The 26291-nt window shown below is 42.1% G+C and overlaps 1 protein-coding gene across 2 annotated transcripts in view; it reads left to right on the top strand.

Moving 5' to 3' along the window:
- The first annotated feature begins 6692 nt into the window (after window positions 1-6692).
- The window catches only part of LOC119487150 (cGMP-inhibited 3',5'-cyclic phosphodiesterase A-like), an 89242-nt gene continuing 69643 nt past the window's right edge, over window positions 6693-26291 (top strand). Inside the window, exon 1 of one of the 2 annotated variants that reach the window (XM_037767813.1) lies at window positions 6693-8574. In XM_037767813.1, the coding sequence (XP_037623741.1) occupies window positions 7639-8574 (936 nt within the window). In that variant the 5' untranslated portion in view covers window positions 6693-7638. The remainder of the gene's footprint in view (window positions 8575-26291) is intronic. The other variant, XM_037767814.1, reaches the window with a different exon arrangement.

The raw sequence follows: 26291 nt of genomic DNA, 5'->3' as shown, positions 1-26291 counted from the left end.
TTTGTGATTATGCTTTTGGAAAAGGTTGTCCATTACCCTCATCCTTTTTTCCCGACTGGAAAGTTGCCGTGAAGCACTTTACCCATGACCCCCTGTTTCCCTAACAAGTGAATAGAGCCTAAGGATCTGTTTCTGGGCCTGAGCTCCCAGCATTCCTCATGTTTAGGAAAACATGTAAACTGACGTCGAAAAAATAAAAGTGAGCAGTCAGCTCCCTTGGCCTTTCTCGCCGGGCCCAGATGCCCATATGAAAGCTGACTTTTGTGTGCTGGACAACTCTCATACAAGGTGGACGGCCGGTGTTTTTCCTGGCATGTCCTGAACAAACATAGACCAATTACGCTGGGCTGCCTGGTGTGTCAAGCCATGATCTACGGTTTTATTTTGCATTATTTGAGAAGGCTTAGGAAGTAAATCTGTACTCCACAGAACAAGAGAGACAGAGATATATAACACAAGTTCCTGCAGTTTCCCTGGGTTAGCATAAATCCCAGGCTCAAGCAGATATCTAGTGTCTAAGACAAGCAGCACGTCCCACGCCAGCTCGCTGCCACATGGTCTGAGCGAGCTGCGGTGGCAGAGCAGCTTTGAAAACTTTGATATGAAATATTCAAAACTCACACATGCAACTTTCCTAACTCCCCTGAATATATATGCAATGAAATTTGTGGCTCCTTTCCCACTTAAACCTTGGAATTGCATTATTCATCTGAGGCAGTGTTTCAACTTTCTCTCTTTTTCTGCCCGCAGTGCTCCCACCCACACCAGTGAATTAAGTACCCGTCTTCTAATTCAATCCCAATTTTCTTCCCCATCCTTCTCCAAAAACTGAGCCCAACTAGTGTGCACATGTTCTGTCTGTATGAGCATGGTAGAGACATATAAAACCATTCTACCTAAACATGCCAGAAAGTTTAGGCAGATTGAGATCATGTACTGAGTTTGTCCATAACAAAATGTATAATTTTGTGTTATATGCTGAAGTAAAAGTAGCAATATCACATCAAAAATACAAACTGCACAAGTAAAAGTGCTGCATCCCTGTGAGTGTTAGTTATATATTATGTAATTGGATTATTATACCAATGCATTAATGTGTAAGCAGCATTCTACTGTTGTAGTTGGTCGAGGTGGAGCTAATTTGAACTATTCAGTAAACTGTTGGGAAGTTTATAATAATGCATCATATTTTATGAGCTCATCAGGTGTTTTTTTAAGGTAAAATCTTAATTTGTAAGGTAACTAGTTACTATAGCTGTCAAATAAATGTAGGTGGAGTACAATATTTCCCTCTGCAATGTAATGCTGTAGTGGAAATGATCAAGTAAAGTTCAAATACTTCAAAATTGTACACAAGTACAGTGGTACATTCCACCACTGATTATATGCAGGTGTTATGACTTATGATTTGACCTTTTATTAAATAATAACATCCATCAATGAACCCGATCTTATGGGAGGGCATATAAGTAGCACGACATGTCATGATACATTACACATTTTAGGCTTTTCATGTGTCATTTATACGTCACAGGCTTAACGTTGTGAAACGGCTTTTGTCATTTAACTCCATGTAGATACCATGGAACGGTTGCGGTTATGTTTAAGCAACAAAACTTATGTAACGGCCATAGTTATGTTTAGGCAACAAAGCCACTTTGTTAGGTTTAGGAAAAACATCATGGTGGGGCTTAAAATAAGTATGTAAACTAAGTAAAATATGTACGTAAACAAGGTAACATGAGTATGGAAATGTGTCATGATAACACATTTAGGCTTTTCGTGTGTCATTTGTACGCCACGGCCTTAACGATGTGAAACGGCTTTTCACGTGTCATTAAACCATGAGAACTTAGATAACGGCCATAGTTATGTTTAGGCAACAAAACCACTTAGTGAAGTTTAGGGAAAACATCATGGTTGGGCTTAAAATAAGTACGTAAACTAAGTAAAATACTTGCACAAACAAAGTAACAGAAGTACAACACTTTGGGACTTGAACACCGGCCTCCTGGTTGACAGTCCTGAGTTTGTTTGACTCATCCACCTCCCCTCCCGTACACCATAAGCGGTCTTTGTCATTTTTTATTCTACGTCACTAGCTCTGAGCTTAGCATATTTACGTGGATGTGTTTGCATTGCAGTCAGTACGGACTACTTGGCGTACAAATGATACGCCAAAAGCAACAGAGGTGTTGTTATTGCATTGCACTTACAAAATACTGTGTCATTCATACGCCATTGGGAGAGACCGGGCTGCATCAATACGACAAACATTTCTCCTGAAGCAGTTTTGTCAACACTTTCTTGATTTGTTTAGTCGTAATTATATTTTTCTACAAATACATTTTACATTCACAGTCCGTTAAAGATCTTACATTTTGCTTTTCTGGTAATCAGACCTAGAGCTGCCAGAATAATTTAATTAGTATGTGTTTGGGTAAAGAGTCTGTGTCCCACTGGTTGAATGTAATTTCAGAGGAAATATTCAGGCGGTGACATGAGCAACAATTAAGATACTGAATCAAAACCAAAACAACTATTGGCAGTCTCTGTACAAACTTATTTTCTACTGGCATCACCTTTCAGAAATCCATCTGCTAAACCCCTGTGTGTGTGTGTGTGTGTGTGTGTGTGTGTGCATATACTGTATATAGAAACCTGTTTCGGTGTGACATTTTATAACCCTTCTTCTAGATACAGTGTGTTACAGTCAGCCATGTCTAGAGAGTCAGCAGTTTTATTTACCAACAAACACAGGAGGAAGGTGGCAGACAGGGCCTTCCTTTCCTCAGTGGACTGTGAGCAGTGGATTATTTTCATTATTGATTCAGCTGCAGATCATTTTCTCTATTAATTGAGTCATTGTTTTGTCATTAAAACATTAGAAAACTGTAAAATTATTGGGATTTCCTAAAGTGCAAGGTAATCAGTTGCCTTGTTTTGTTCGATTAACAGTCCAAAAGCCACAGATATTGAGTTTACTATGTAAGACAAGGAAAAGCTAGTCCACACATGAGAAGCTGGGACCATCAAATGTTTGTGTTGTCAAAATTGTTGCAGGTGAATCTTCTGTCGATCGATTAATCACGTTATGCAGGCCTAGATTACATAGTCTTGCATTTGTCATTAAACCGGAGGGGAATTCCAGTTTGCATTGATAGTATTGGCTTTGTCTCATCATCTTTGGCTTGAGTGTTTTATGTCAGTAGATATATGATTAAAAAAATTGTATCAGACATCTCAATCCTACAGCTCTCCTGTGCCAATGAATCCCTGGGTTGTACATGATTTAAATTGGAATATTGATGGGAACATTTTGGTGGATGTTGAAATCATTGACCCACACTCATACATAATGCAACTGGCTCTGCTGTAGGTACCTGCTCCATTTTTGCCCTGATTGTGTAATACAAGATAGCACGGACTAATTACAGTTTGGGGTAACAACGTCAGGTCAGATCCATGTTGTTTCCTCCGGGTGTCCAGCGTCTAAGGTTGGATAAATGAGTCAGGAAGTGTGTGCACGTGCATGTCCGTGTATACGATGGCGGGGGCATTTATGTGTGTGTGTGTGTGTGTGTACGGGTGTCCACAGCACCACAGTGGAAACTTGGCTACAAGCCGACCATTGCCCATGAGGGCTGGTAAACACGCTGCGATGGATCCCACTCTGCACACAAGTGCCAAACACAATGTAAACTTGTTTCCATCACTCCATTCACCCGCTCCTCTTCTCTTTTTCCTTCTGTTCCTTCTTAGTCTTTCAGCTCTGGATCACGCTGTATTCTCATTACAACTCCTGCCAAAGTGTGATCAAACAGACAGCTGCGCTTGATGTATTGCTATATTTAAGAATACTGAAAGCTATTTAAAACCAGATTTGCCCAAAGTTTAGATCAAGTGTGTTCATATTGGATGTGAGCAGAGCGTATAGGGGCTGCAGGGTGAAGTGGTTTCATGGTAGACAACTCTGCAGAACATTCACACTTCCTGAGTATACATCAGATCTGTCAGCCGCCGTCCCAGAGGCCAGCACAGGTCTGAGCGAGGTCACATCAGCTGACCCTTCCCCCCCCCCATGCAACATCCAAACCAGATGTCTGATGAACTGCTCCTCATAAAAAGATTCCTCTTTTACAATGGGCCGTGACATTGCCAAATAGGGTAAGAGGCGGCTACGTGTGCATTCCCCAGTTGTTAAAATTCTTACGAGTGATTCAGAATGGCCTCTAGATGTCTTTTTAGAGAGTGAAAAAAATCACAATGATCTTGTCTGGAGATGCTGTGTGCAGTGGCTGCTGAGGACTGTACAGTGATTCATCTTCATCTGAACCAGAAAGTGATGCTTTTCATAGGGGGAAGATGATGAGTTTCATTCTTCCTCGCCTCTGACAGTCTGCAGGAAAACAAGGACAGCTGTTGGCTTTCACAGTTGATAACATGCGTTGTTCCAGATATTCCACATCTGGCACAACTGTCACGTTTCTCTTTTCGAGCCTATAACATAACTTGCATCATTTCATATTACATTACCACACGCGGATAGTTATTTTGGACAACCTTTTGCCCCTCACATGATGGATTTGCCTATGAAATGTAAAAGAGGACCCCGGTATCCTACAAGATAAATGAATCCTTCCACATCCCTGTTTTTTGGCGGACTTCAACTTGTCTCTCCTTTGTCTTGCTCTTTATCTTCTGTTTGTAAAGAGGGAACATTTCTGTTCCTGTCATCCGTGAAATAAACCAGTCACATGAAGCAGCATTGTTTCAACTCTTCCAAAGAAAAGTTACCCACAGGCTTTTGATAAGGTGAAAAAAACACAGATGTTGTCGCAAGAACCTGCTCACACTTGGAGCCGGCAGCTGTCCCATGTGATGCGCTGCATTGAAAGAGCTGTCTGGCACTCAGTGAGCATGTGCTGAGAGGTGATGGACAGGACCTGGCCTCCTCTTGCTCCTATCGCTCTCTGTTAGCGCTTCTTCTCCTCCCCGTGCTCCCCCGCTAATCACAACCGACAAGGGATACACAGGACTCTGTCTGTCTACACCAGTGGATGGAAAGAGTCGTGCTGACCTGTCTCAGCCTGCATGGGGGATGAGCACAGGTAGAGAGAGGATCGAGGGGGGTTGGGCCAAAAAAAGCCCAAGATTTCAAGAACATCAGCATCACTGACATCCTGCTAAATATGCTGCTTCTCAAATTTTGAAGGCTGCGGGATTTCCATAAATTAATGAAGGACGTGGGGCTGCAAAAGCAGGAGCATGGCATGACTGAGCATCTTCATTTAGATGCTGTGAGAAGACCAAATGTTGAAGAGCTTCAGGGATAAATGTACAGTATAAAATGAGAGAGAGAGAGAGAGAGAGAGAAAAAGGAGTTATATGCACATTATGTACGTCAGCTTCTTTGTGTGTGCATCAGCAGATGTGAGCTTGCTCTGCTGTAGATGTCTATAGATGTGATAGGGTATGTGATCCCATGAGAGCGTTACATCTGAGGGTGCACACACGTGTGCCTCGTCAACTGTGAACAGAATCTGTACTTATGCACACGGAAGAGATCTGCATGCTGAAACATTGATGGAGACTTTCCACTGTGATGCAACACATCATCAGTGACACTTAGAGTGGGATGAATATTTCAATGACCTGGTGGAGTGGGGGACATTAGGAGTCAAGCTGGAGGGCAACCACGGGACTATTCTGGGAGTTTCACAGCAAAAACAGTTTGCATGAAGAAGAGGTCCCATTTCTCCCACCAGCATCTAGAGACACTTCTCCACAGTTAAAGATACATTTCAAGGCCTGTTTCAAGCTGCAATGGGTTGAATTGGAGCAAATATGATTAAAAACTGTTGTTTTTATAAAACTGTCACTATATCGTGACAGTAGTGCATGAGACAGGTAATCTGAAAGTAATCATGTGTCTCTGTGTCCTCCGGTGTCCTCCGGTGCTCCTAATGGCATCTGCAAGATATCACAGACGGGAGGAAAACAACCACTCAGAGCCGGCCTGGAGCCTGCCATCTCTGAACAATTGTCAATCACTCGCAAACTCCGATCAAACGGTCAAACTAGGCAGCGCTGATCAAATATTAATCAATATTCTGTTACTGTAATGCCTATTTCTCGCCTTAAATGTTTTCAGAAACATCTTGTAGTGTACTGTTTAGCTGTACAATGAGAACATTTGTGACCTCGTAGCTATGTTAAGATCTGTTGAGGAAATACCAAGCACCGCCCACCAGCTGGAGCAAACTTTCTCATTTCACAGCTAAACAGTACACTACAAGATGTTTCTGAAAATATTTGAGGTGAGAAATAGGCATTACAGTAACAGAATATTGATTCATATTTGATCAGCGCTGCCTAGTTTGACCGTTTGATCGGAGTTTGCGAGTGATTGACAGCTGCCTCCGTTGAATGGACAGCCAATAGGAACGCTCTCTCTCTAAAATGACCTGTGATTGGAGATGGATTTTTTAAAGCCTGAAAACAGAGCCATGAGGAGGTGCAGAAGTCTAGTTATCTCTCAGAGCACTTGAATTACAATATGCTGAAAGGTTATTATGGACTTTTTGCCCAATGATGCCAAAAACGTTCTGCCCACTGCAGGTTTAAAGCCCTTAGGGTTGGCTCAATGGCCACCGAAACCACAAATCAAAACGCACCTATTGAGATGAAGCATGGCCTAAAATGTTTGTTCCTAAACACACCAACTCACTGGGAAAATATAGGTCAACCCCATTTAATACAAAACAGGGTTTTGCTGCTGTTTAAATAATTAAAAAAAAAACATAAGTATATTTTTTTACCAACAAAAAAATAAGGTGTTCAAAATGTTCAAGGCATAGAATAAATGTAAATAAGTGAGATATAATGAGGACAACGCCTGCTGGGCAGTGCTGAGGAGAGATATAGGGGGTTTCACTGCTGCTGCAATATCTTGCTCCCTGTGTGTGGAGTCGGAACTCGGGGGTGTGAATGAGCTGAGACACGCGGCTGGTTGGAGAGCTGGTGACAAAACCCCAATAACCTGACGGGATCTCGCTCAAAACTGCTCAAATTCCTCAGCAGCGTTTAATCCTCGAAAGGAACAAGAGGAGCCTCTACTCTACTGTTTCAGGAGAGACCGGGAAGTGGCCACACAATGGACACACAATGGACACACAACGGAGCGCGTTTTATGGCTGAATAACACGTCCACGGAACGGGACTGATGTTTTGCAAAGACTGCTGCTGATGCTGCTGCTGCCTGGACTGGGCCGTGGAGGAGCAGCCACAAAGCGAAGAGAAAGGACAGCAGAAGTCAAAGGAGACGGAGCTCCACAAAGGAATGAGGGCAACGCAGGACGCGTGTGTGTGTGTGCAGGGAAAGCAATGCCCTAGATCTGAATAACATCTGACTTGTACTCTGTCATTCAGACTACCTTTCATAGCTGTTTATCACCTGGAAAAACAAAAAAAGGACGCGTTCAGTGGCACCACATGTCCGTGCGTAAAATGGAGACTGGATACTTTTTTCATTACGCGTACAATAAATTATGTTTGTCACTATAACTCATGTCCTGTCCCATGAGCACACACTGCTATAGACTTCCTCATACTTCATATATCTGTGAGCCATGAGTGATGGTGATGGCGATGCCTGCAGAACCTGACAGCACCGGTGCGCACTGCAGCGGCACTCGTGAAAAAAAAGGCTTCAGCAATGGTTGTTATGTGAAAACATGTGTCTTCCCACTGTGCCGTGACCGAGAGTACGAGTCCTGGGTGAGGCTGATGTTCACTAGAATATGGAGTTGCCAGAGACTCCGGAGTGCGGTGTGTGTGGGGTCGCTTTTTCTCGCTCTGTTGGTCAAATGTGCAGACTGGAGAGCTGAGAGCAGCAGCAGCAGACTCTCTGCTGACTACAAACTCTCCTATTCACAGTCTCCTCTTCACTTCGTCTCCGGCTGCTTGGCGGAGCTGTTGCAAACTTGCTGGAGTTGTGTTTCCCCTTTGTTCACCCTCGTGTGTGCCTTCTTCTGGCTCGGCGTCTACTTGCTCCGGTGTGGAGTCCTCATCCACACCGCCCTCTGCCTCTTCACCTTGTGCCACCTGGGCGAAGCTGCAGCGCGGTGCCTCCTCCTCCTGGACCGGACCGATGAGCAGCAGCTTCTGCTCCTCTCAGCCGCGGTCGTTCTCGTCTGCGTGGCCACCGGCGCACTCATGGTAGCGCGGCTGAACCAGGGCATATCCGTGGTCGTCTTCATCAGCTTAGTCAGGACTATCTCGCTCTTCTCGCTGCAGAAAGTGCGCGCCACTTGGAGACCGTACGTGGCGTACCTGGTCGGAGTGCTGGGCATCCTGCTGGCGAGGTATGCTGACAAGCTCCTTCCAAACAACCACCAAGGGAGACACAAGGAGGGCTGCACCCCCGTGACTGGAGGAGCCAGCCTGGAAGAGGTGCCTGTGTTTAAAAGGCGCAGGAGGTCCAGTTCTGTGATAGCCTCAGACATGGCACACAGTCAGTCCAACAGTAAGTCACATCGCCGGACCTCTCTGCCATGCATCCAGAGGGACCAGGTAAGAAGTTTCTGTCCCGTTCAACTTCTCTTATTTCTCTGCCTTTGTTTTTCTTTGCTTCTATAGTGATGAGTTTAGTTGTTTGAGGCTGAAGGAAAGAAAGAAAGGAGGGAGCAGTGATTGCAATTTTTAAAAAAAAGGAGTGTTGGCCTTTAATGACTCTGATTATTAGAAATTTCTGTTATTATTTGCATCATATTATTATGGTTGTTAATGCATTTGATATTTAGTATTACAGAGTATTTTTTTTTTTTTTACTTCATGTTAGTGTAGTGCAACACACAACAACAACAACCATATTATTGATAATAATATTAATAATATTAATACCAATAATAATACACTATTATTATTATTATTATTATTATTGTGTTTACATGTCATGCTCCTGTTGTACATTGGAGTGTGGATGTTACAGTTTGCTTGAGTCAATAATATTAATACCTATAATAATACACTATTATTATTATTATTTTTATTATTATTATTTTGTGTTAACATGTCATGCTCCTGTTGTACATTGCAGTTGTGGATGTTACACTTTGCTTGAGTGTGATTTGCTCACTTGTTATTGCTCTGATCTGCACGGATCATCTTTGGATTGATACTTGAAGCCATTGGCAGGCAAACATGTAGATATAAAAATTAATACTTTTTTTTTTCTACTTTAACTTCTCAGTAACATTGTTATATACAGTAATGCTTCATTACAACAACATTTTTTAAAATAGAAAAATATGCGTTATCTTCTACTAAAATTATCAATTAAGCCACATTTTCCACATTTCTTCTCTGCACCCCTCAGACCAAGGTGATGATTTATTCATGTAGTGAAAATACTGTATATACAGTGTAGTTGCAAGTCTCTTCTGTCATTTGAACATAAAATACCAAATGTGGTATTTTGTTGCTGAAGGGATGCTATTTTAGAAACAGCTTTGATGAGAAAGGGAAGCTGAGGACACAATGTCAATGATTCATCTCATCCCTAATTATTTATGTCAAACATTCTCCCCAGATGATCTCTGAGCTGCTGCCACGAAACTGACAAATGCATTATTATCTTTCTGTCCTGGACTTTAATACCACTTGCTCCTCATCACCTATCGCGGCTCACAGTCCTTAAACTCCAGGAATGTAGCAGCTCTGGCTTTTAAACCTCCTCTGATACTGATACACATGCATACTTGTGTTTAAAGGAGAAGGGGGAGGGCTTCATTCAAGCAGACTCATATCAGCTCCTCGGCCCTCCTTATGGAAAATCAATGAGCATGCTGAGCATGTGAATGGGAAACAGACTTCTGGAGCGATCAAAGCTCTCGTTGTGACCTGTGAGTGCGGTCAGGTTGGGAGATGAGAGGCCGCTCTGTCGGCCCGGCCACTTGAAAGATGCCCTCAGCTCTCAGGGCCAGTTAGCGTTGTAGTGCGCTTGTTTGTTTTTCTTTGTGGTGACACTCTCACACTCGTGCACATACACAAATCGGATATCAAAAGACTCTTTAGATATTTTACAGTTTGCACTTTATTCTGATTCGGGTTTGATGTCTCAGCTTAAGCTTATTCGACTGTCAATCATTATTAATTTGATATGCAGTCGTTGGTTTGCTGCCGTGATGGAGTGAAGATGCATCTTTGTTTTTGAGTGAGTGATGAGGTGGAAAATGGCCGGCTGTGTATTTTACATTAAATACTTACTGTATGGCTGTAAACAAGCATGTGCACAGATGGCAGATTGTTTTACGCTCTGCTGTGTTTTAAAGAGCAATGTCGCAAATGATGGAAAGAAAAATGTACTTTTTCAGCCTTACAAATATGTATTTACATACACAAAGAAAACAATACATTTAGTATACATTGTTGTTTATTAGGGCTGTCACTCGATTAAAATATTTAATCGCGATTAATCCCATGATTGTCCATAGTTAAATATGATTAATTGCAAATTAATCACACATTTTTTTATCTGCACATTTTATCTGTTCAATGTTTCTTAAAGGGAGATTTGTCAAGTATTTAATACTCTTGGGACATACAACATGGGAGTTGGTAAATATGCTTGCTTTATGCAAATGTATGTGAATATTTATTGTGGAAATCAATTAACAACAACACAAATCAATGATAAAATTGTCCAGAAACCCTCACAGGTACTGCATTTAGTATAAAAAAATATGCTCAAATCATAACATGGCAAACTGCAGCCCAACAGGCAACAACAGCTGTCAGTGTGTCAGTGTGCTGACTTGACTATGACTTGACCCAAACTACTGTATATGTGATTATCATAAAGTGGGCATGTCTGTAAAGGGGAGACTCGTGGGTACCCATAAAACCCATTTTCATTCACATATCTTGAGGTCAGAGGTCAAGGGACCCCTTTGAAAATGATCATGCCAGTTTTTCCTCGCCAAATGTAGCGCAAGTTTGGAGTGTTATTTAGCCTCTGTCACGACGTAGTATGACATGGTTGGAACTGATGGATTCATTATGTTTCATAGTTTCATATGATGCCAGTATCTTCACTCTAGCTTTAAAACTGAGCCCACTACAACCTTGATGTAATTACTTTACATAATGAAGTTATACCTCCTATCTATAATCTATGTGATTATGCATTAAAAACAAAAAGAAAACTGAATATAGGTCAATTCACACAGTATGGTATCCATTATGGTAAGAGTGAACATTAGACAGCCAAGCTGTAATAAATCCACTTCTTTTCAGTCGCAGCAATGCACTATTTCAAAGGCAACAAATGTGTACAAGCATGAATGCCATTGCGCTTGGATTCAGACTCCTTTACTTTAAGGGATTCAAGATGGAGTTACTCAGAGAACAATAAAAACAGCCCTAAAATCAAGACATTAGTCGTAAACAGCTCCCATCGATGCAACTACGCAATTAACACGTTTTTGTCTGCTTTAGATTTTTTTTTTTTTTTCTTGCGGCAATGTCCCAATAAAAGCTGAGCACTACCAGACAAACAAAGTAGACAATATCATGCCAAGATGCAAAACATTTACAGCATCTCTGATTCTGTCACCTTGGCCAGGCTGGAGCCCTCTGCTGAGAGATGACCTCTATTACATGTTTCTGTTGTGGGACGTAAAGACAGTAGTTATAATCTGTGTTGATAGTATGTGAATGTTAAGAACATACTACATTGTCTGTAAAGAAACCTGAGTGCTCCACCGTTCGCTCTCATCTCTGGCGTCGGTGCTAAGCAGTTGAGCAGCCGTGGCCTGCCTGTAATTGAGACACACATGGCATACATATGCTGTCTTAACCGTGTCTTGTCTGTGTGGTCTGTAATGTGTAAACAAGCCCATGCTGACCCACACTAGTCATCACCTCGCTCACACGGGGCTCCGGCCTCCCTAAGGGGGGTCAGACGCATGTTGGGGGGGGTGCAACCACCACATGGTGACGGCAACAGCAGAGACTCTGCCTCGAGGACAAAATATAGGCTAACTGCACGGCAGTATCGTGGCCAAAATGTTCCAGGAACCTCTTCACAGTTAGATGACCTAAAGAGGCTGAATGATGTTTGTGCTTTTGCTATGCTCAATAGAGTTATGATGTTTTAAAGAAGCTGTAAGAGCACCGGGACAAGGAGTAGATCTGCACTTCGTTGACGTGACAATGTTTGCGTTAGTGCCGTGCGTCTGAAGTGCGTGAAGAATAGTGTGAGGTTACAGGAAGGCTTACAGTTGATACTTAACTTTGTTTTTTTCTCAGGAAGCTTCTCCCACAGACCTTGGAGTCTTATATAAAGGCCCTTCAGTTTGACAGTCACTGTGTAAAAACAGTTTATTCAGAAAATAAATAGAGCAAAGAGGAATCCCTCTGTTTCTTCTTCCTCGCAAGCCTTAAAGCTGCCTTGTTGCCCTCCTCCGAAGCATGCTCTGAGACTGTAGATTTAATAAACAGCCATTTTCCCTCCTTTTGATTACAAATTGGCTGCCAGCGTCTATCAGCTCACTAAGTAGGTGCATTTCGCAACGCCGAGGTCGTCCTTCCCATCATGAGCGTAATAAAAGAAAGTCATTATCAGCTGATCTGATAGCAGTTAGTGGGAGCCTCTGCGGGATGGTTCTTCTTCTTGGGTTAATACAAAATGACAGGCCGGTATTCTGTATTTCAGCTGGGGATATTGAAGCAGAGGAAGAGGTGTGGATCGCTTTTCACAGTGTGTAAGGAAATTTGAGTCCAAGGCTCTCTTGCTGCAGACATCAGCAGCACTGTCATAGAACTTCCTCTCAAGCAGAGGAAAGCAGGCTGCCATGTTGCCAGCACGCATCAAAGGTTTTTAACTACCTGAGCTGCGAAGTTTGAGCGGATTAGCCGGGAAGGGGAGTAGACATCAACGAGACACTTCTGCTTTTTCGATGATTCTCTTTATGAGGCGTTAATAGAAGCCACTCCCTTTTCTGTCAGTAGCTCCATCCCTCTCCACAGCGCTCTGCTCTCTGTCCTCTCACTGACACCAACACAAATATTATCCCAACCAGAGGAGGAAATTCTTTCTTAACTTGGATGATAAAGATATTCTTGAAATCTATGGTAATGACTTCCTGTGGAATGGGATCCAAACACAATTACTGTTGCCGTTGTAAATGTTTCCTGTTACTCTATTTTAGCTGCTCCGTCCATAATTGAATTGTGTTTTGGATGGAGGAGGTTGTTGATAGGCTGTAGGGCAGTGATTTACCACTGGGCCACTGCGCACTCTCATCCCAAACAGCTTGTTTATATTCTAAACACATTGCCTCGTGGGATATGATGTTTTTTTCTTCACTGGACTGGCCTCTGGGTTAGAAACGGTCTCATTGAAAGCCTCCCCCTGCGTCTGGAAAGGAAGCTGATATCAGCATGGGGTTGTGTGTCTTGTGATTGGGCGATCCACTTCACACTTTCAATCCCCATTCAGTCCCAGTGTATTAGCTGTGCTGTGCGTGTGTGAGGAGGCAAGGGGTGGAGGAATAGGGGTAGGAAAAAAAGTAGGTCATTCAAGGTTTTGTTTGGTAGCCAGGCAAAACAGCAGGCTTACTCTTACCCCCATGAATGGTGGAAGAGTCTCACGTTTGACTGATGCAGCAACTTTGAGCATGCTTGTGCTCCAGATTTGTGTGGGTACTGTAGTACCGCTACCATGTTGGCTACCTAGCGTGAAGCCACATGACACTGGGTTTTGGTCTGTGGCAGCATAAACAAGAGCTACTTGCCCACACATTTTTGTCTCACCAAGCAGACAAGTTCAGGACAGTGCTGCAATGGCCAGCTCCCTGATGTTTAAAGGATCATTTTACAATAACCTGGGTTTCATTTTCATACTTTTGGCAAACATGTCAGTCTATTATGATAAAATTGTACTCACCAAAGTAATATTAATAGTGTGACGCGGCAAGAAATGAAAAGTCAGATAATTAGAGAGGTTGTAAACTAACTGACAGTTTAGCCAGACTTTGTCAATCACTTTATTTGGGGTTAAAATCAAAAGTGATAGCACCTGAAATGCTGGTAATAATTTAAGTACGCTTGGTTAAGGTTGAGCCAAGAATCATGTGAAATGTGATAAATGTTTACAACAAACAGTATGGGTAATCATTTTACCATTAGCCTCTCTTCCAAAAAAGATCTAAACTGGGGGTTTGTTTAGAGGAATAGTTCGACATTTTGGGAATTACTGTTGTAAACTTTCTTGCTGAGAGTTACATGATAAGTTTAATACTCCTCTCATGTCTGTACGGTAAATACAGTGAGCAATTTCCGGTTCGGAAAAGTGAAGCCAATGCGGAAGTGGCTTAAACTTGCATTCTTTCTAATAGCCAGCAGGGGGAGACTCGTCTGGTTGCAAAAATTAGTCTGATTGTATAAAAGTCTATGAGAAAATGACCCTACTTCTCACTTGATTTACAATAAAGCAAGAAAGGGCATGGCTACCTTGTGATTGACAGGTCGCTACCACGGCGATGTCCGGTCTGGGTGTTGTCTGCGTTTTTGTCTCTTGTGTCACTTCTGGTTGCAAAAAACAAAGTGGGCGACGGCCAAAATGCTGAACACAAGGCTTCAAAACGGCAGTCCACAAACCAATGGGTGACATCACGGTGACTAGGTCCACTTCTTATATACGGTCTATGAGTAAATATGAAGCTACTGCCGGTGGCTGATTAGCTTAGCTTTTAGCATAAAGACTGGAAACAGGGAGAAACCGCTGGCCTGACTCTGTTCTAATCTTTAAAAAACTGCCACGATATAACAACTAGCAGGCTAGCTGTTTCTCTATTTCCAGTCTTTATGCTAAGCTAAGCTGATCAGCTGCTGGCTGGAGCCTCATATCATGACAGTGGTATAAACAGTGAAAACGCAAGTAATTCCTAAAATGTTGAACTATTCCTTTAAAAACTATGATCATGTGACCGCCTGCTTCGTGCCCCATCTGAACTCTTTTTAGTGAAGTTACTGTTCGTGCCTTCAAATGGTGTCGTGTTTACCGTGTTAACGAGATGAGTCCATATGAACGCCCCCTTCATGTCGTATTCACAACCTCGTAAGTGGAAAGTTTCTGATTCATTATGCCTTTGTATTTCCTGCATTATGTTACCCACTTGCTAACTTGCTAAATTGTTAGCCTCTGTGGCTTCTAGACACCGACAGTAACGTTAATATTGCTGTTGCATAGCAGCGATGTTCTTCACGGCTTAACTACTTGACCAAGCATATCGTGTACACGACTTCCCATGTTGTAAACACGAGCTCACGAGTTTCATTTGAAGGCACCATGTGTTCCAAGATCTCAGCAATTAACTATGAGAACATTGTTGTTATTAGCGATAGTAACGATGGACAAAACTACAAAAATACAACCCAAGTTGTAATAAAGCAGAATTATCCTTTAAACTCAACATTACATGGCTCATCCATCTCTGTCCAATCCCTTCATTACCTTCATTTACAGCAACAAGAGTACAGCTCTCTCTGATCACCTATAAGCCGACCAAACCAGAGGTCCAGGACTAAGCTGAGTGCCCCTCTTCCCTCTCTTCCCTACCCCTGGCACGACCACGATCTGGCTCCCTACTGATTACCATGGAAATTATGGAAGGACGTCTGTGTGAGCATGTGTGTGCATGTAAGCGTGTGTGTGTTGCCAGCAGCGTGATGGCTGCCAGCTGCTGCAGGCTGAGAGGTTGAATCCGCTCGTAGAAACACGGAGGGCCTCAAACCACAGACACAACCCAACGCAGCTGGAACTGCTAGACAGGCACAGGCCTCCGGTCCTGACACACAGCACCCATATTAACACCTCAGGATCCCAATAACTGCCTCACATTTGAATAGAATAGTAGAATCTGAGGCGAATCATGGATTTATTGTGTGTGTTGAAGGGTAGATTACACACTGTACTTTCTTCTTCTGCTGTCTGTTCTAGACTAAGGCAATTATGTCACTCAAGTTTTCTGTGTTACTATAAGAGACCTTTTTCAGTGATGGAGGTGAACAGAATGTTCCTGGCACAAATGTGTGTGTGCATACAGGACATGCGTGTGTGTGTGCGCTTGTGCATGATTGTGTTGGTGTGTGTGTGAGAGGCAAAGATAGAGAAAGAGAGGAGAGAGAGTATTTGTGTGTTTCTGAAGATACGTTTGCATATGCGCGTTAAGTGTATGTGTGAATAGGGGCAGGGTATTGTTGGAGATTTTTCAATACTATAGCCAGTATGAGGCATGAGTTTCGGCACCGTTACCATAACGATACTTTGGTTGATAATTTGCTTTAAAAAAGTATCTATACAGAACTCTTTTTTTTGTTTACAACTGTTGAAGTTAAACTTATCAAATGTTAGATGTTGTCAAAACCCAAGCAGGAAAAAAGGTAGTAAGTACATGAATTAACAAGGATATGTGCAGACGTGTGGTATTTGAAAGCCAATTTCAAGTATGATTAGAGTTGTTTCGATACCGATCCCAGAAATGCTTCCAATACTGCTTAAATTGAGTATGCAAGTCTATACCCGATCCATACATCCTGTCCGATCGGTACTGTGTACATGTGTTGCGAAAAGGCCAAATCAATCATAAACCAATCACGTTGTGTGGTTAAGGTGCGCCTATATATACTGGAAAAACAAAGTTCGGAAACTTGTGTTTGGTGGATTATTTCTCTGTTGTTACAATTCTAATTGGCATTGTATTTTACATCGTTGGAAAGCCTGTTTATTTACCTTCGCAATGATGTCCAACTTGTAAGGATCATGCATTTGTGGGATGAGCAGCACAGCTGATTATGTGGGTAGCGCCCAAGAAAAATTTGCCAAAATGCTCAGCCGATGGCTCACTCATTAGCTACTTGCATCATCAGCTATGGAAAAACGATCGCTACATCTGAAATTGATTAATGGAAGTAGCTAACGAGTGAACCATGTCCCTTCTTTGTCAACTCTGTTGAGAGTTGCACCTGCAAAATACCGATTGGGCAGGTGCTAGCGGAGAGGGTAATGTTAGCTGGAGCTAGAAAAATGTCAGCAATCTGGCAATATTTGACACTGGAAAATCTGTCATCTGTCTATGGCATTCATTCATTCTCTGTATTTGTTCATGTTTTTACAAAGCTGAGCCAGGCCATACAACAATGATAGCAATCATATCACATCCATACAGGGTTAGTTGTATACAGCTGTTAGAAAATAACAATAATTTATTTTTTGTTTTTAATGCACTGGAATTGAATCGGTACTCGGTAATGGGAAGAAAAAAAAAGGTATTGGAATATCTCCACGTACGGTATGATATGCCTACTACAAACAGTTCCGACTTCTGACTACTATTAATACTAGTAAACTACTATTTACTAGCAATAACTATCACAACTTTATCAAATATAACATTTAAAAATGAATAATACTATTCAGCACTCGATAGGAATGGTTGATAGGACCCAGATGCAGACAGAAGGCAGACAAATGTAGAAACAGACAACAGTCCACTTGAGAAAACTCTGGAAACTGACCAAAAAAAACGATAAAAATTACACAGAAATTACACGTCTGAACAAACAAACAGCACAGACAGGGACAGCAGGAAATGCCTACCAAAGGCTGCATCTTCAGTGACAGAAATACTGCTCATTCCAGCTTCAAATGATGGTTGTGTTTGTTGTACTGTAGCCTGTCACAGGTGGTCTCCCCCCGCTGTTCTGACTCTTTGTTTCTATGCCTGTCTTGGCTTCCTCATTTTCACTAGTTTCTCTAGTTCTCTTGACGAGGTTGTTTGATGATGAAACAATGCATTTTGGCACGTTTTTTATTTACCAAAGCAAGCTGAATAATTTGTATACTTAAATAGGTACATCTCGAACTTGCCCGGGTGATTCCAGATTGGACTGGATCAACGGAGAATAGGAGAAACCGCTTCAAATAAAGCGAATCAGACAGGATTTCGTATGTCAAACATCGGGTCATTTCTTGGTGGGTGCAGCTATAGCCATCTTGCTCCATCCTAGTGCCACCTTGCTAAAATAAATTAAAATAAAATTGGTAAAATCATGATTTGAGAAATAAGAACATTTTCTACCAAACCCTTTTTTTATTATTTAGCAAAAGAAGCCTAACGTCTAACATCTTAACACAAACAGTCATACAAGAGGTTTCCCTATACAATACAGTCTAAAATTGGAAAAACTATAATTGACCAAAAATATCTGATGAATTTATCCAAGCATTCGTCGCTAACTTTCAGTACTTAACAGTTTTAGATTTTTTTTTGTTTTTGGTGCGACTCATTTTGATCAGAATCAAAAATGACTGAAGTTCGATTCCCAACTCTTTGTGCGAAACAAGCCCTTGTATTTGCAGTATTGAAGCAATGCTTTTGCCCTTTAAAGGATGAGCAGGTTAATGGGTGCCAGTACGTATCCGGTAGGACAGCACATCACTTCGGGGAAGTGAACGCAGCACGTTCAGCTTTCATCTCTATTTATTCGCCCGAAGGGCTTTTTCAATCACACGAGGAGCCCACCTTTAAGACAGTGATCCCTTACATGCGGGGACATTCCTGTGCTTGCCCCGGCGCTAAATGAACTGGAATGTGCAGGTTGAGCAGACCCTGAAGGACAGGCCTGTGGGCCCATTCACCCAGCCCTCCCCTTCCCGGCCCTCCTCTCCCCGCACACCCTGACCTGAGCCAACACCACCATCCTGGGCTGTCACCAGGTGTGCAGCTGGCCTCTGCCGAATGAATAGACACTCTCACATCGCCCCGGGAAGTGTGTGCGCGAGTGTGTATGTGTGCATGTTTGTGAGAGGGAGGTAGAAGCAGAGAGAGAGGGGGGAGAGTCGTCCTAGACGTAAATAGCTGGAGTCAGTAGAATGTGTGAAAAACAAATGGGAGAAACAACTGTTGATTTCCCGTCTCGGAGTGTTCACGTGCACATCTGGGACAGCGGTGTCCCAAACATTGATCTCATGGCCTTTGATTGGTGTTCAGAGAGGAAGTGCAGCAAGGCCCTCAGGTCCAGTCTGGCCATTGTGTCTCCAATAGAACCAAACTTAGGGCCAGTCTTCTTTGTCTTAAATATAACTTAAAGTCTAACTTGCTATAGACACATAAAATTACCTGTTACATAAAGCTTCCCTATGAGTGACTAATGTAAGACCGACTTAGATAGCCTGTCGCGCAATGCATTATGGGTGTAATAACAAAGTTATGGGAGAAAATAACAAGGTACGGTAAGGTAAACAGACGAATCAAATGGTTGTTAGAACCGTTAAAGATGTTCAGAAACAATTCAAGAATATGGTACAAGAATCCAAAAACATAATGTATAAGCAGTAGAAAAAGTTAAATGTCAACGCTAGCTAAAAATTATGGATAAACAGTTGAAATAGTTAGCTAAAAGTAAAAGTAATGGGTAAACCGTTAACTGACTAAACAGATTGTTGCCATAGCAACAAATGTCTCAACACAGGCTTATGCCACATTCACATTACAAGCGTCAAAAGCAACAAAACAGCCAGCATGGCCGACTACATTGTCGGTGAGTAGCCGTTGAAGTGTTGCTCAAGCGCTCGTTGATGTAGTTGTTAAATAGCACTGGCAACTGGCTAACGGCATTCTTTTAGATGTAAATGAACAGGTTGAAATAAAAACATATGATTGGTTGACGCTTCAAAGCGTCATTGGAGCGCCAAAAAAAGTTGAGACCAGCTCAACTTTATTTGTATTACATCACGCCCGTCACGCAGTGACAACTGTCGGGTGTCAGTTTGTAGCTTCTTGTCCATTGAAAATGCTCGTAGTGTGAAAACAACTTTAGATAGGGGGAGAGGTGGCTAACTTTCCTACCTCAAATTAAGTCAGTCTTAATATTTATTCAACAGACAGGCTTAAGTAGACTAGTCTAACCTGACAATCAAACAAAAAGCCAAGACGAGTCTGAAACTAAGTTCATGCAACTGCCACAGTCACTGCTGCTGCTGCTGCTGTCATCATTCATTTAACAAGCAGGAACATTTTGAACCCCTCTGACCGGGGCCGTGCATTAAATCCAAACATGGTCAGCTGTTAATTGATTATATATTTCAGGAGCATGACAAGGGAGGCTGTTTTCACTGATGGATGATTGTATTTAGTAATCCACTGCCTGGTTGGTTATTTATGGCTACAAAAGGACAGGCTAATGCATATATTTTATCTGATTCAAACTCTTCATACAGCATACATTTTCCTCTAAACATTACAACCTCTCCATGTCACCACAGGACTGTTGCACATTGCTTTCAAAATACTAGTGTCAGAAGAAGTATTCAAATCCTTTACTTGGGAAAAAACGGCAACAACAACATGCAAATACTCCATTACCAGAAAACGTCATGCATCCAAAAGTGCAGAAGTTTTATCAGCAAGTTGTACTGTATCAAAAACAACTGTAGTTGTTATGCAGCAATTTATACAGTAGCCTACATATATATATGTAATTATTATTACTGATTCATAAAAATTCAATAAGCATGTTATATCTTGTTGACGTCAAGCCTATCTAATCTGTCAGAATGCATTATATTTTATAAACTGATCTCATGTTTTGTATAAAATCTTGATCTGTAAAGTAACTAAAGTAGCTCTCAATTAAATGGAGTAAAAAGTAGAATATTTCTCTCTGTCAGCAGGCTGCATGTCTGTCTAGCTCGATGGCGTGGTGCAAGGAAATGTGTTATTGTAACCTCTGCCTGGTGAGCCCTCCCCGTCAGTCCAGCCCGCTGCCTCACTGGCTCGCCATGAGCCTGTCTGTCCCTGCAGCCAACAAGGCTTCTGCTGTTCCCTGCTCAATGCCATGTTTTACTCTCTAAATATGTTAGAGAAAAAAAAAATCCGTCTGTACATCTGTCAGTCAGTCGGGGTTATTTCACCCCTTGCAGCGGCGAGAGTCTTAGGGTTTGGGTTAAGGGCTGTTTTTGCTCAGTCACTTTCAATTAGTCAGATATTAAAAGCAGAACGTATGGCCGTAGTGTTGTGCTGAATTTGCATGATGGTATACAGTGTCTATATGATTAAGATTTTTATGGACACACCGTGTACGAACAAATACCGATGTTGGAATGCTGGTTATGATGCTCAATTTAACAGTTTGGAGTTATTTTTGTGTCACTTTGGTCACATTTCTGAATCCACTCTGCAAACAGAAACCGCATATGGTCAGCTCAAGGAAATTAGCTATTTTTATTTATTAAAAATAGCAAGAAATTGGGAATGAAGTCAAAAATTAAAAAGCAGTCAGAAGTTCTTTTGAAAGTTTTAGAAACATTTTTGGTCTGTGATTCTGGTGTTTCCTATTTCTCTGTATTTTGTAAGCACCATTCCTTGTAGAAAGAGGTGTGTTGACATTTGGGCATTATCACTTATTAAAGCTGCAGTTGGTAACTTTGGCCAAATATGGTAACGTTATTTTTTATAAGACTGTCACTATATCCTGACAGTGTATGAGAAAGATAATTTGTGAAAAAAAAAAAACTTGTTCCTCTGTGTGCTCCTAGTACTCCTAATGGCATCTGCAAGTCTGCACCCAGCCCGAACAAAAAACAACCAATCAGAGCCGAGGAGTCTCTACAGCAGCTGTCATGTTCAATCAATGCTCGCGATCAAACTGTCAAACTAGGCAGCACTGATCAAATATGAAGCAATATTCTGTTACTGTAATGCCTTCTCGCCTCAGATGTTTTCAGAAACATATTTTAGTGTACTGTTTAGTTATAAAATTAGTTTGTATCGGAGCAAACGTTCTCATTTTAGAGCTAAACAGCTTCGTAAGGGAAATTGTTCAGCAAGATGGTCATTGTTGTGAAATAAACCCAGACATGGATTGCATCGCCCTGAAGAGGTTTATTTCACAACAATGACCCGCTAGCTGTACATTATCCTGCTTATTAAACGGCTAATTACTTAATACATCAGAACTGCGCCCATAGCAACGGTCTGTTATACATAGCAACGGTCTGTTATACATAGCAACGGTCTGTTATTCATAGCAACGGTCTGTTGTAAAGAAATAACAGACCGTAGAACGCTGTGATTGACCTATCAGAATTGAGTATTCAACAAAGCGGTGTAATAAAATATATGTTTCTGGAAATATTTGAGGTGAGAAATAGGTAGAACAGAATTTTGATTCGTATTTGATTGAAGTTTGCGAGTTTCACAAGCAGTGATCGACAGCTGCTGCAAATGCCATTAGGAGCTCTGGAGGTCACAGAGGAACATAATTTTTTTCACAGATGATCTTTCAGGATATAGTGACAGTTTTATAAAAATAACTTCTTAACATATTTGCAAAGTTTAATGTGGGACTCTATAAAATGTTTATTAAATGCTAAGCATAATTAATATTTTATTTAATTTTTAAAGTGAATGTCGTCTCAAGCTGACGTCCACTTGTTAGGAACATAGTGAGGACAAGACATCCAGAGGGCCCCGAGATATTCCCACACAGGCAAGAGTTCAACTACTCACGGTATTATTCTGTTTGAAAGTGTGAGTCTCTGCTTGGTTGTTAGAGAATTGGTGAGACGAAGGCAGGAGCTATTGCTTGTCCTCTGTCCGTTTTCCCAAAACCCTGCTCAGACCCCCTGCTCTTTTGTCCGTGAGGAGTGTGATAAAGTGATGACCCCCTCCAGTACGTCTTTTCTATACACTGTAACCACCTGCTAACACACACACTGTCCAGCAGACTGGCCAGGCAAGGTCTCATTGATTTGTTGCTGCTAAGCTCTGCATTGCCTGGAGACACTAAACGATGTCAGGGCTGACGTGTTCTTGTGTAGGTGACATCCGTTTATACTCGGGCCACAATCGATGGCTATGAACAGCAGGCTCTTCTGTGCATATGTGTGAGTGTGTGTGTGTGTGTGTGACAAGTTCTGTGTAGTGGAGATAGTGGGCTGTTGGTTCCATGCACTCCTTCCTGCCCAAGATAGCCAAGCAGCTCACCACCAGCTAATTGCTTTATGTACAAGCCGTGGCTGCTGGTTCAACTCACATCTTCGCCCGGAAAACAAGACATGAGAAAAGACATGCCATGGACACATGTGAGCGTCGTAGGTAAGACGCATGGCATTGTTTCAGAAAACTTCAAATGCATCCCCATCCGCAGCCCCTTCGTCCACCAAGATAACACACACGTTCTGTGTGTTTCTGAGAAGTCTCCGGGTTGTAAAGAGAGGGTGGAAATAGGCGTACTGAGCCTTTATTTTAATGGTTATTTGTGCCTCAGGTTTCTCTCTACACCCTCTCTCTCCATAATGTTTTCCATTAGCTGCTGTTCCATTCATACTCTGGCTGATCCCCGCGTTGTCTCCTCCGGGACTGGACAGCTTAAATGAAATCTTTACACCTACTGTACCGAACACCTCCTCTCCTCTCCTCTCCTCTCCTCTCCTCTCCTCTCCTCTCTGATTTCTTTTTCTTTTTCCCTGATCTGTCCTCTCCGTGGACAGTGGAAAGAGTTTAGTGTCAGGTCTTCAGGCTTGAGGCAGTTTAGCAACCTCAGATCCTGGATCACAGTGATAGCTCTGAGACCACATTGCAGATCCGGTCTTTTATAGAGCAGTGCTACCAACATTGTCAGTCAGTCTGTAATAGAGAGCTCCAGGGATGACTGATTTTTGTAGGCCGACTAGGAAGTTAGCATCGCCCTGGTTCCCTCGACAAAAAAGCCAAAGGGATATTTCCATTGGGTTTTTGGATTATTGCAGAAAATAAGCTCTATGTCCAACACACATTTGTGATTCTTACAAGTTTTGTTCAGCAAGATAATCTTCACAAATGAGTGTGATATTTACTGACGTTAAAATCTCTTAAGCTTGTGTTAACCACAGACCTTATTTCAGGCATCTAACTAAAAACCCATTCAAAAAAATAATTGACTTTTAGACAAGGAAACCGGAAGTGCTAAAATGCTAACTCATTTCCGGGTTTTAGGACTCATTCCTATAGCACTCCGTTCTGAACCTCTCTCTTATCGGTCTCCTTTTCGATCTAATGTGAGAATGTTTTTTTCCTCTTCACCTTGTGTCTTGCTGTCATGGTCAGACCCACTTCAGTGTTGAGATTTAAGCATTGTGAGAGGTTTGGCAGGTGATTCATCAAGGCTTTTGGAGAGAGCGTTTCCATTGTAAGGACGAGGAATGGCATGTGGTGGTTTTGGCAAAGCTCCACAAACTGGAGAGGCAGAAGGACTTTTGACGTCATCGGGAAACGTGACCCACTTCTCAAGAGGCGAGGAGCCTTGGGCTGGTTGAGCAGATGTTGCACAGATGAGCCTGCGCGCACACATGCACATTCACACACACGCACCTACCCCTGCATGCACACTTTCTACCCTGCCTTTATTTTCCATTAAAATACCCACAGAAAAAGAATCAACGGCACAGAAACTTTAGCCGGGTCTCATTTGGATTTGTGGTCGTGCACATACGCAAACTGATGTGGTCGTCAGCGTGTGCGCTTGTAAAAAAGGTACCGCGTGACAAAAGGGAGGGTGTTAGTGGGTCATTTAGGTCGTATCAGGTGGGTTTTCTCTAAATGGGTCTCAGAGGGGCAGAGAGGAACCTGAAGCAGCTTAATGCCTTTCAGCTACGTTGCTCGAGTTATGTAAGGTGGATGAAGTGAAGACGAGGTGATGTTGGGCCCAAGAGAAGAACTGCTAGTTCCGTTCTCCACTGGCTCCATCCTACCCGTCAGCCAGGGGCAATCTCCTCCTCCTTCTCTCTGCCATCACTCTGGCGCTTTCAGACCTTACATAATGCCTTTCTTTCTGGTCTGTCAGTTCGTTAGACGTGTTACAGTGCAATAGGCTCTCTTTATCTCTCTGCTATTTGCACCTTTTATTGAAAATGTAAAGGTGCCTATCGTAGTGTTTGTTCCAAGAGATTGGGTAGATCATGCTGCTGCATTCCCACTGGAGCACCACAAAATGCAAACCAAAGCTTCCTGGGCTCATTCTATCGCTGCTTTTATATTATCTTAATTGTTTTACTAACAAGAAAGGTGTCACTTGTAGTTATGAAAGCACAGAGAATTACCTAACTCTGTAGTTCCCTTCAGTTTTTTTTAGCTTCTTTCAACTCATAGTTTTGGTTTTCGGCCTAAAGCACTGTAATTCGTATATATCCCACAAAATCAATTTGTATGTAATCTCCATAATCGTGAACCAGGAAGTATAAAGAGTGACAAACGCAGCATAAGTAGGAGGTTGGGGTGGATGGTTTGCCCAGGAGATCAGTGTTTGTATCCCATGTGAAACCACCTTCCGCACTTAAGCAACACCACTTCCATATAGTTATTTTAACCCCAACCAGGATCTTTTCCTAAACCTAACCAAGTAGTTTCCTGTGCAGATGGAATATTTTGAAAAGACTGTATGCATGTAACGAGCGGAATTTGACACGTGTTGCTCGATATTTGTAGGAAAATGCACAAAAAATGAGGAATAACATTTTGTAATATATCATACGAGCAGTTGCACATCGTTTTGGTTCACTCTCACAGCTCTCATTGCGTTGTTTCAGCTGCAGCAGTCAGTTGTTTTCAGCGGGAAAGCCTTCAAAAACCCACTGTACACTACCTGCCCAGCACCAAACAGCAGACAAACACAACTAGCGACTAGCTGGTGAACATAGTGAAGCATTTAGCAGCTAAAGAACCAATTATTTCCCTAAAGAGTTGTTGGAGACAAAAACAGAGCTAAAAGGACAGTGAATATTGGAATTACATTTGTCCGGTGACTTAAACGTGTCTCCAATAAATGCTAATGTTGCTCAACGTGTGAAATAAATACGCAACATTTGCTAGCATGTTCGGCATATCAATTCAAAAGGTGATATGTCACTGTTGTATTTACAGCTTGTTTCTGCTGCCAAAGTGTCCAAGTGGCCAAAAACTCAGCTATTGCAGTATTTGCTTTATTCCTCTGCTCTCCAATCAATGTTTTTTTTGTCAGTTCATTGGTTTGTCATGTGCCAACACATCTAAACTCAGTCCCCTGTGGGAGATGATAGTGTTTCATCTAATCTAATTTCACCTCCTAAACCTGATACACACGTCACAATTTGTGGTGTAACCGAACCTCTATATCATTTGTGGTAATGAGGGGAAAAAACATTCTGGCATTTCAGAAAATTCAGTTGATTAAATCAAATCGTGGATAAAGTATGTTCACGATGCTTG

The sequence above is a fragment of the Sebastes umbrosus genome, chromosome 4 (genome assembly GCF_015220745.1).
Source record: "Sebastes umbrosus isolate fSebUmb1 chromosome 4, fSebUmb1.pri, whole genome shotgun sequence".
Taxonomy (NCBI): Eukaryota; Metazoa; Chordata; class Actinopteri; order Perciformes; family Sebastidae; genus Sebastes; species Sebastes umbrosus.
The sequence above is the reverse complement of the archived record's forward strand: the minus strand, read 5'-3'. Positions and strand labels throughout refer to the sequence as shown.